At 48.6% G+C, this 12,109-nt stretch overlaps 1 protein-coding gene across 1 annotated transcript in view; it reads left to right on the forward strand.

The window, feature by feature from the left end:
* TCOF1 (treacle ribosome biogenesis factor 1) overlaps nt 1-3,803 on the forward strand; it is a 128,225-nt gene extending 124,422 nt beyond the window's left edge. The window contains exon 33 of the mRNA XM_089682125.1: nt 3,280-3,803. Coding sequence (XP_089538251.1) covers nt 3,280-3,803 — 524 coding nt within the window. The remainder of the gene's footprint in view (nt 1-3,279) is intronic.
* The last annotated feature ends 8,306 nt before the right edge of the window (nt 3,804-12,109 follow it).

The raw sequence follows: 12,109 nt of genomic DNA on the forward strand, positions 1-12,109 counted from the left end.
GGTGCCCTAAATTAAGCTATTCATCCAGATAGTGTTGGAGCCTATGGCTACAGTTCATTCCCACACATTCCTATTGACCGTTATTATGATGAATTGCCTCACTGGCCAACAAGAATAGGCTGGGGATTTGGCTGTAATTACAGGTTATTAGAGGTTTCTGCAGGTATGTGCAAACACCTCTAGGCATTTGCATTTTGTGGCAAATTTTTTAGGTTTTTTTTTTTTTTTGGCCAGGTAAATGGCCAAATAGATAAAATAAAGACAAGGTAGCTATTTAACCTGCCAAAAGGTTTCTCTTTCTGCTCATCCAGTGCTAACATTTACACATCCCTGTTGCAGTTTAGTGATTCTTGAAGGTTTTGTCCCTCCCTTGTCCTCTGACAGAGCAATGATGGAGAAGCAGAACACACACGAGCTGAAGTCTCTGACCTCCCATTATTTTTTTTTTTTTTTCATTCCTGCAGTTCAGCTTTAAGAACGGTATCTTTATTGTTTGAATATAATAGATTACTAATTAGCAGTGCCAGGACAAGGTCATCCAGTGCCCAGGACGAAGATGCCAAACTGCACCACCCACCCCATGTTATGCATGACCAGTCCTCTTACGTCTGGTAACCACACCTAATCATTATACCTACATATAGAGTGCAGAAGTCAGGATTGAATATATTACGAAGTGCAAATGTCAGGAGCAAAAATAGTGTCCAGAGTGGAAGAATCCAGAACGGGAACAGTGGGCCTGTGTGCAGAATCATACAGTGGGTCCTGCTTCTAGCAGGCAAAGTGCGATGTGTGGCACAAATTGGGTGTTGCTCACTGTGCTGACTATTGGATGTGGCTTAAAGGGATGCACAGTGCAAGGGTTCAGTAGCAAGTTATGTTGAGTTCAGGGGTCAGGAAAAAAATAAATTGGCTTTTATGATCATGGAAGTGGGGAAAGGGGGGTTCAGAAGATCCAACGTTTACTAGGGTAGGGAGGGTCCCACTTTAAAGGTCGTTTACGGCTTGTTCCGAATATCTACAATATCTACAAAATGTGCTTGAACTGGGGACTGATTCACTTAATGAATTATAAAACCCAAAACCATAAATGTTATTTATTGAAGCTTGCCAATCAGATGTGGTGGCTGCATTTTTTTATTTTTATTTTTTTTATTTTTTTATTTATTTTTTTTTTTAGGCTTTTTCCCCCCTCTGTTTTCACCTGTTGATCTGGCTAGTAACATACCTCCTCCTGTATTAGGGTACTGCCACTCTGGATGAAGGAGCACAGGGGGCACAGCAAGCAAGTCTTTGGGGGGGGAGGGAGGATAGTGTTAGATTGTTAGCTGTAAACACACTAACAAACTAAAGCCAAATTCCCACATTTTATAATCCGTGACAGCAAACTTTTTTTTTTTTCTTTTTGTGATAAAGGTTTTGCATAAATAAAAGGTGATCATTGTAAACACCCCTGTTTGTGGTAAATGTTTTGTTTGAACCCTGTAACTGCTCCAAATGTAAAGCAGTTTGATATGTTAAAACAAAAAGAAAACAAATGCATCATCACATCTAAGAATTGGTAAGCTGCAATGTACTTTAGTAAATGTTTGCTTTTGGGTTTCATGTGACTTTAACCCTTTCACTGTCAGGTCAGTTTGCCGTACGGACCTATAGCATGGCTTCTTGCTGGCCAGGTCCATACAACGTACAGACATGATTCCTGCTTCTGCTATGAGCCCATGGTCACTGATCAGAGCTGTTCACTTATAATGTGACACTCCCCCCTCTGCCGGCCTGTCACCTACCGCTTCTTTCCCTCTACCTAATCTGCTAGGTAGTCAGGTGTAAGCGGCAGACGGTCCGTTTACATTCCACCGCCTATAGAGGACATTGGGCTGTGTCTGTTCTACATAAGCGGAGCAGACACAGACCCGCCATCCGCCTGCTCAGCAGGAATCAGCGAACAGATTGCCTGCATCGAAGTCTCCCTTGCCTCCGAAACCCGATCTGCAAATTCATGCTCCAACAGCTTCCTCACTGCCTGTTTTAACCCAGTTTATGCCAACAAATGCTCCGCAACCACATGTATTGCACGTGGTTGTAGGGCATTTGTGACACTTATCCATTGACTTGAATGTGTAGCATTCGGTGCGTGCAAAGCAACTTTGCCATAGGCTCGAAGCGACACATTGCAGCCACAGCATGTAAAAACCCCCCTTTGCTGACTATTGCACCCAAAGGGGGGGGGGGTTGTCAGGTGGCAGAAATGCAGTTCATCAGCACATTTTTGCCGCCCCCTTTCCCCCCCAACTGCAAGTCTAAACAAGGACCTCATTCACGTGGGGCATATTACAAGAAGGCTGTGTTTAGCTGCACAGTAATGCACAAGTGTTCTGTGCATCCCCATGCAGGCAGTCTCATCAATGTCAATTGGGACACAGCAGCTGCGGGGGAATGCACAAGTATTCAATGCATTCCTGTGCAGGCAGTCCCATTCATGTCAATAGGGACACAGCCATTTCTCCCAACTTGACATCCATGTGGGTGCATGTCCCTGAACTCACACTGTGCATTTGGGGCCATACACCTACACCTGCATGGATGTCTGCACCTTTTTTTGGTTTAGGAGGTATTTTACAAACTCTGAAAGCTGTAAGGGAAAAATAAAAAAAGCAATAGAAAAATTGCAAAAATGGCCCGTCCAGCTGAGTTTCTAAGTGGAGTGCAGGGTCTGATTGCGATTTCTATTGAGGAATTGATGCTGTACGAGGTGGTGTGTAGTTTTTCTGTTTTTTCCTGTTGCTGGCTGGTTGACATCAACAACAGGATCATAATGTACTTTGTGTTTGGTTTGCTAGGAGTTAAGTAATCCTGACAGTCTGAACTGTTACTGCATTCCTGGTAGTTTCTGGGTCAATGCAGAACATACATCACTAGCCTATAGAAAACCCGCATCCACCTTTCCACACTTCAGCACACTGGTCTCCTCTACCTTCTGCTCTGATGTCTGAAGTCAACATGGGAAAAAGAATGAGGACGACAAGCTCTGGCACAGGCAGCTCTGATTCCCAACAAACTCGAATGGCATTTGCAGCTTGCTGAAATAATGTTTCTACACCTTCTAGAAACTCCCAGCCTTTATTCCCAGCACTGCCCTAGTCTGCACCCGATGCCCCCTCCCCCACACTGTGCCCAGGGGGCACTGGCACACCCCCCCCCCCTTTGTCCCAGTTCTGATAATAGGTCTTATCTCTGTTTGCACTGTTCAATCCCCACCTATACCTTTTTTTCTTCTAGCCTTGTTGGAATCTGAAGAAGAAACAGTTTTGGCCCTACTTGAAGGAAGGAGTCCAAAGAAAGCAAAGAAAAATAAAGTATCTAAGCAAGCCGCTGAGACTGCAGTAGTTAATGTTGCCACACCTACAGCACAGAATAATGATGTACCCAAGAAGATTTCTCTACCTCATCCCCTTCTGTCTTCATGGGTCCCTGAGAGTCCAACCTCAGGAGATGACAAGAGTGGCCAGCCTACTACAGAGGTTGCTTCACAGTCTGATAAGAAAGCAAAGAGCAGCAAGAAACGCAAGATCTCCCAAGACCTCGAAAAGCAGAATCAAAAGCCAGCCAAAAAAGCAAAGGACAAGCAGGAAAAAAAGATTCAGAAGGGTATGGAAGAGGAAGCAAATGTAACCCCAAAACCTAAGTCTGATGAAAAGAAATCTGAAAAGGACAGATCAAAGAAAAGTGAGTGTTCTGGTTTTGGTCATTCTATGTTGGTGAAACCTGAGTGCATTCTTGTCTTCATTCATGTGTTTTTCTAACTCTGGTAAGTGTATAAATTACATTTTTCTGAAAAATCAGTCGGGGTATCCTTGCAGAGGTCATGTAGCTGTTTCATTACACAGCTAGAATTGAATAGACTGAACATTTTGCAAGTGTAGACGAATCTGAGAAAATGAAAAAAAAAATAATGCTGTTTCTTTGAACCTTCGTTGGTGGACAGTGTCCACTGGGGTGTTAGCCCTGCTCTTAGGAGGATAGGCACAAAGTAGAAAGGTATACTTCTCCCTCTGTGGATTATATTTCCTCTGCACAGGAAGTGAGAGCTCGGTTGCAGCTTGGTCTCATAGGATGTCCTAAGTTTCTCTTGCTTGAAAAGGTTGGTGTGTGTGTGTTCGTTCAAATCATATTTGTATTTCATTTATTTAGATTTTTCTGAGGTTTTATTCTGGTCTGGTCCCTGGACTTTTTTTTGCTCTCGGCAGTATTAGCTATTGACCCCTTTTTAGGTCCAGAGCCACTGGCGTTGCCTCAGCTATTTCCCTTTCTCTGAAAACTCATTCAGTTAGGCTGGTCGAGCTGAGCACCTGGAGTTACCTCATATATGTTGGTCATTGGGCACCTTTAATTCTCCATTTCTGTCACTTTTGCTGCATAAGGGGTTATTGAGCGCTGGTATCATCTACTGGGCTAACTCTCACACGCATGCTGCACAATTTCCCATTATACAGTTTTATGGAAGAATGCCATTACTGGCTTGTACAGTATCTGATCAAATGGAGGGGGGGGGGGTGCGTGAATTTTCATAGTTACCCTGGGCACTGAATGTCCTTGTCCTGGCAGTGCCCTGAACCATCCAGTCATCACATGTCTGATTCTACACTGGGGGAATGGAATGATCCAGCTGCACTGGGTGCCGTAAGCTCACATTCTACTAATAGCCCCAGAACTACTTGCTTGTACTTGTTATCTTTGTTTCTTTTTAGTAAGTTTGTTTGCTTCCCTAAGTGCTTATTAGCCTTGTTTCCTTTTTTTATTCCATTCCTACTGTGGATCCGGCAGTGTCTTTACTACGAAGGCACTTACTCTTACAGTATAGTGGACTACTTGTTCTTTTAAGGACCCAAATGATAAGCGGTTGGAAGCCAGGGTTGCCAACGTCCATCACTTTGACAGTTTGTAAGAAAAACATCCTGATTTCTCCAGACCATAAATGTCAGTTACCAGAATTTAACCACTAGCCTACAGGGCACATATACCCCCTTCCTGCCCAGGCCAATTTTCAGCTATCAGCACTGTCGCACTTTGACAATTGCGCGGTCATACAACACTGTACCCATATGAAATTTTTATAATTTTTGTGAGACAGATAGAGCTTTCTTTTGGTGGTATTTAACCACCTCTGGGGTTTTTTATTTTTTGCTAAACAAACCAAAAACAACTGAAAAGTTTGAAAAAAAGTTTTTTCTTCGTTTTTGTTTTAAAATTTTGTAAATAAGTGAATTTTTTCTCCTTCACTGATGTGTGCTAATGAGGCTGCACTGATAGGCTGCACTGATAGGTGGCACTGGGCACTGATGAGGAGGCACTGATGGGCATTGACAGGCATCACTGATGGGCACTGAAAGGCAGCACTCATATATGGCACTGATAGGTGGCACTAATAAGAGGCACTGACTGGCACTGTTAGGTGGCACTGATGGGCAGCACTGATTGGCACTGATTGCAAGCACTGATAGGTGGCACTGACTGGCATTGATATGTGACACTGAAAGGCAACTCAGATGGGCACTGATATGTGGCATTGATGTGCACTGGTAGGCACTGATATGTGGCACTGATGGGCACTGGCAGGTAGCACTGCTGGGGCTACACTGATAATCAGGGTACACTGATCATCAATGCCCTGATGATCAGTGTACATGTCCCCTCAGAGGAATGCTCTCCTCTCGAGCTGTTAGTGTGACAGCTTGTGAGAAGAGAAATGCCGATAACCGGCATTTCCCTGTTTACATGCGATCAGCTGTGATTGGACACAGCTGATCACATGACCGAGCCGAAATCTTTGGCACTTTCCATGATCGGTGATTTGCTGTGTCCACCGATCGCTGAGCTGCGCACTCCTGCAGCCGCGCATGCGTGGTTAGAGTGGGAGGGCGTCATATGATGTCCTCCCACAACAAGAGAACCGCATTACGCCCGTCATTGACTTATATGGCGGGCGGGAGGCGGTTAATGGCACTTCTACTTTCTCAAGCCATGTCTGACTGGTCAAAATTCCTTAATGGGAATCCAGCAGCTGTTGTGGTTGATTGCTGATAGAATGCATAGAGCAGATGGCTGTAGCACTTATTCATGTCGGTGCATATATGCAAGGTATTGCGGTTAGCGTGCTGGACTGTTGAACCACATGGTCTTTTAAGAGATAACATCTCTTTAGACTGGCTCTTGACAACATCTTTAAAGTGGAGTTCCACTCACCCTGTCAAAAAATAAGTCTGCAGCTACAAAAACTGTAGTTGCTCACTTTTAAAAAAACAGCCACTTACCTGTCCCTTGGTCCCGCGGTGTGTCCCCCACAGCCAGTTTCACCGGCTGTCCTATATTCCAGGAGGCCAGCATCTTCAGTGTGGGCACCCAGCTGTAATATCTTGCGGCTTCATAGCCGGGTACCCACTGCGCATGCGCGAGTAGCGCTGTGCTTCATGAATTGTCCTGTAGTCTTCTGGGACCTGTCACGTGTCCCAAAAGACTACAGGGAGGGAGGACACCTTCCGTTTCCAATCGCCTAGGCGATTGAACTGGACGTGGGAGCAGTTACCTGTCAAATTTGGGTACTTGCTCCCTGCCCCCCAAAGGTGCCAATCCTTAATGGGGAGCAGTCCTTAAAGCGGAACTTCCCCTTTTGGGTGGAGCTCCGCTTTAAGGATGCTACTGGTGATACTTTACTATTTTTAGGTGATACATCAAGGCCCTTAACATCAGCTATATCCCTGATTTCTCCATATGGTCAGTTCTCAGGGTTCACCATCAATTGGAACAAATCTGTACTCCTGCTGTTGAACCCCATTTGTGAAAACCTACCTGTGATGATCGCAGCGTCAGACCCCAGCCCTTCTCACCAAACTCATGAGTGAAGGACTAGCCAATCTAAAACCGCGCTGTCACGGGCGTAACAATGCCAAGCCCAGCTGCACCCTGGACAAAGATTTTCCAGCTAATGGACCACAACCTGTGTGCCAGCAGCCTGGGAGTGATTGTTACTGGGTCAGGTTAATTACGCAATTAACCTTTCACACTGCCACCACCTCCTTTTTGTACAGAGAAAGAGGACACTCGGCAATATCCGCAATAAAACTATGATGTTTGCATAAGCGTCTGTATACCACTGTCACCGCAGGCAGATTATACAGAAGTTTAAAACACACACACAGTAGCGCTCTTCAGAGGCAGGGGTTCTTTAGTTTGCATTAAAGAGCTTTAGAAACCGTTCAACACTTTCAGTAAGTAAGATTTATTACTAAAAGATCAAAAGGGTGCAATAAAAATATTTACAGAAAAAAATGTAGCCAACATATATATAAATATACAAAGAGCAATAGCACAGCAAAGCGATAACAGAAAGCAGTTTAGAGGGATAAAGTACTTGCCGTCAGCCTTGGGTTAAGCAGTTTTCAAGTTCAGAGCAAAAGGGCCATCTCCCAGAGTTGGTTCCGATGTTACAAGGGAGAATCTTCAACTTAGCTCAACTCAGCTTAACTTCAGGCATCACAGCCTTTATCTAGGAACTCAGCAGGGTGTCTCCCTGAAGCAGAGAACCAATTGCCTCATTTGGGCGGGTGTGGCAGGCGGAAACCCAAGCTATGACCACAAAACCCTCTTTGCTTATATTATTTTTCATAACTTACCCTGGATACATATAACATTCTATCCATGAGTAGATTAATACGCAGAATCTTCTGCTGAACGTCTACATATGAAATATGAGATACCTGCTTGGATGGTTAAGGAGATATAATTTTCTGCTCTCCTGTATATGCCAGCTAGGGGGTATAATATACCAGGCGACTTGTCTTAAAGTGAGCCGTCCGAATATGTGCTCCATGTTTATGTAATTATGTCCTATTTGAAAATATAAAATTATATGGAAAAGTGAGTTTTTAAATGTAAGTCTGTTTTTACGACTACCTGGAATGTCTTTGAGGCTTCGTGAGGGCTGGGTTTATGGTTTGACAATCCCTTCTCCAGCAAGAGTCTCGCAGACATAGGGGCACCAGCTAGTTGGTGTTTATAGCCATGACGCCCTCTCAATGAGTTTGCTGCCTGTGATCTCTGTCATCAAACAGACCACATGTCACTCAACAGAGAGGGAGGGGGGATGTCGGAGGAATCTGATTTGGGAGAGAGAGATACAAGATGGAGGGTTTGGAGCAAAATGGATGACCGCGTCCATCTCTGTGTGCACGATTGCTACACTACCTACAGTGGCCAACCAAATTACTTTGGTGTTCTCCTTTCAATACTTTGACATACAGATTTCCCCCGTGCTTAGTGAATATATTGAACTAAATATAGAGCCTCTCCTAACAAAATTTAAATAAAAACTCTAAGACTTGTTGCAAATTTCCTTTATCTGTTTTTATGGAGAGCAAAAGTCAAAATGTTCTGGATGCCCCAATTGCTAAACGGTTTCCATAATTTTGGATACTGCAATGGGTGTTAAGGACGGTGGATTCCTTTTTTCAGGGATCTCATTTGGAAACAGAAATTACCCAGAATCATGTTAGATATTCTACAATTCCCCAAAGATGGAGGTGGCCTAACTTGTACCTAAAGCTAGGCTCCATATTTATAGCATCTCAGTTGCAGCAGGCCGCAGGGTGAGACAATTTAAATCTACAAGACCTGTTCTGAGGTTGATCTCTTCTCTGGGACCCCCTTGTCTTCTATCTAGAGCAGCGGTTCTCAACCTGGGGGTCGCGACCCCTTTGGGGGTCGAACGACCATTTCCCAGGGGTCGCCTAAGACCATCGGAAAACACATATTTCCGATGGTCTTAGGAACCGAGACACCACTGCAGTGTCCGGCGATGTGTGGGCGGGATGATACGCTGCTGTCACCTGGCCACACCTCCGGGATCGCTCAGCAGCTCCGCCTCCTCGCCGCTGATTGGCCACCGGAACTGTAGCTCAGGAGAGGCACACAGGCGGCCAATCACCGGCGAGGAGGTGGAGCTTGGAGAGGAGGAGCCGAGCGGCAGTGCGCGTACATCAAAGAAGACCGAGGGAGCTGCCGGAGCAAGTGAAGAGGAGAGCGGCCAGAGAAGGAAGACAGCTGACAGGTAAGTGAGAGAGCGAGCCCAGGCTGGAGCAGGGGTCAGCAAGGTAAGTATCATTGGTGTCAGTGGGAGGAATAGTGCCCCATCATTTGTGTCACTAATACCAACGATGGGGCACTATTCCTCCCCCCACTGACACCAACGATGGGGCACTATTCCTCCCCCCACTGACACCAACGATGGGGCACTATTCCTCCCCCCACTGACACCAACGATGGGGCACTATTCCTCCCCCCACTGACACCAACGATGGGGCACTATTCCTCCCCCCACTGACACCAACGATGGGGCACTATTCCTCCCCCCACTGACACCAACGATGGGGCACTATTCCTCCCCCCACTGACACCAACGATGGGGCACTATTCCTCCCCCCACTGACACCAACGATGGGGCACTATTCCTCCCCCCACTGACACCAACGATGGGGCACTATTCCTCCCCCCACTGACACCAACGATGGGGCACTATTCCTCCCCCCACTGACACCAACGATGGGGCACTATTCCTCCCCCCACTGACACCAACGATGGGGCACTATTCCTCCCCCCACTGACACCAACGATGGGGCACTATTCCTCCCCCCACTGACACCAACGATGGGGCACTATTCCTCCCCCCACTGACACCAACGATGGGGCACTATTCCTCCCCCCACTGACACCAACGATGGGGCACTATTCCTCCCCCCACTGACACCAACGATGGGGCACTATTCCTCCCCCCACTGACACCAACGATGGGGCACTATTCCTCCCCCCACTGACACCAACGATGGGGCACTATTCCTCCCCCCACTGACACCAACGATGGGGCACTATTCCTCCCCCCACTGACACCAACGATGGGGCACTATTCCTCCCCCCACTGACACCAACGATGGGGCACTATTCCTCCCCCCACTGACACCAACGATGGGGCACTATTCCTCCCCCCACTGACACCAACGATGGGGCACTATTCCTCCCCCCACTGACACCAACGATGGGGCACTATTCCTCCCCCCACTGACACCAACGATGGGGCACTATTCCTCCCCCCACTGACACCAACGATGGGGCACTATTCCTCCCCCCACTGACACCAACGATGGGGCACTATTCCTCCCCCCACTGACACCAACGATGGGGCACTATTCCTCCCCCCACTGACACCAACGATGGGGCACTATTCCTCCCCCCACTGACACCAACGATGGGGCACTATTCCTCCCCCCACTGACACCAACGATGGGGCACTATTCCTCCCCCCACTGACACCAACGATGGGGCACTATTCCTCCCCCCACTGACACCAACGATGGGGCACTATTCCTCCCCCCACTGACACCAACGATGGGGCACTATTCCTCCCCCCACTGACACCAACGATGGGGCACTATTCCTCCCCCCACTGACACCAACGATGGGGCACTATTCCTCCCCCCACTGACACCAACGATGGGGCACTATTCCTCCCCCCACTGACACCAACGATGGGGCACTATTCCTCCCCCCACTGACACCAACGATGGGGCACTATTCCTCCCCCCACTGACACCAACGATGGGGCACTATTCCTCCCCCCACTGACACCAACGATGGGGCACTATTCCTCCCCCCACTGACACCAACGATGGGGCACTATTCCTCCCCCCACTGACACCAACGATGGGGCACTATTCCTCCCCCCACTGACACCAACGATGGGGCACTATTCCTCCCCCCACTGACACCAACGATGGGGCACTATTCCTCCCCCCACTGACACCAACGATGGGGCACTATTCCTCCCCCCACTGACACCAACGATGGGGCACTATTCCTCCCCCCACTGACACCAACGATGGGGCACTATTCCTCCCCCCACTGACACCAACGATGGGGCACTATTCCTCCCCCCACTGACACCAACGATGGGGCACTATTCCTCCCCCCACTGACACCAACGATGGGGCACTATTCCTCCCCCCACTGACACCAACGATGGGGCACTATTCCTCCCCCCACTGACACCAACGATGGGGCACTATTCCTCCCCCCACTGACACCAACGATGGGGCACTATTCCTCCCCCCACTGACACCAACGATGGGGCACTATTCCTCCCCCCACTGACACCAACGATGGGGCACTATTCCTCCCCCCACTGACACCAACGATGGGGCACTATTCCTCCCCCCACTGACACCAACGATGGGGCACTATTCCTCCCCCCACTGACACCAACGATGGGGCACTATTCCTCCCCCCACTGACACCAACGATGGGGCACTATTCCTCCCCCCACTGACACCAACGATGGGGCACTATTCCTCCCCCCACTGACACCAACGATGGGGCACTATTCCTCCCCCCACTGACACCAACGATGGGGCACTATTCCTCCCCCCACTGACACCAACGATGGGGCACTATTCCTCCCCCCACTGACACCAACGATGGGGCACTATTCCTCCCCCCACTGACACCAACGATGGGGCACTATTCCTCCCCCCACTGACACCAACGATGGGGCACTATTCCTCCCCCCACTGACACCAACGATGGGGCACTATTCCTCCCCCCACTGACACCAACGATGGGGCACTATTCCTCCCCCCACTGACACCAACGATGGGGCACTATTCCTCCCCCCACTGACACCAACGATGGGGCACTATTCCTCCCCCCACTGACACCAACGATGGGGCACTATTCCTCCCCCCACTGACACCAACGATGGGGCACTATTCCTCCCCCCACTGACACCAACGATGGGGCACTATTCCTCCCCCCACTGACACCAACGATGGGGCACTATTCCTCCCCCCACTGACACCAACGATGGGGCACTATTCCTCCCCCCACTGACACCAACGATGGGGCACTATTCCTCCCCCCACTGACACCAACGATGGGGCACTATTCCTCCCCCCACTGACACCAACGATGGGGCACTATTCCTCCCCCCACTGACACCAACGATGGGGCACTATTCCTCCCCCCACTGACACCAACGATGGGGCACTATTCCTCCCCCCACTGACAC

The sequence above is a fragment of the Staurois parvus genome, unplaced genomic scaffold (assembly GCF_062004578.1).
Source record: "Staurois parvus isolate SC_StPar_1 unplaced genomic scaffold, SC_StPar_1.0 ptg000286l, whole genome shotgun sequence".
Classification (NCBI taxonomy): Eukaryota; Metazoa; Chordata; class Amphibia; order Anura; family Ranidae; genus Staurois; species Staurois parvus.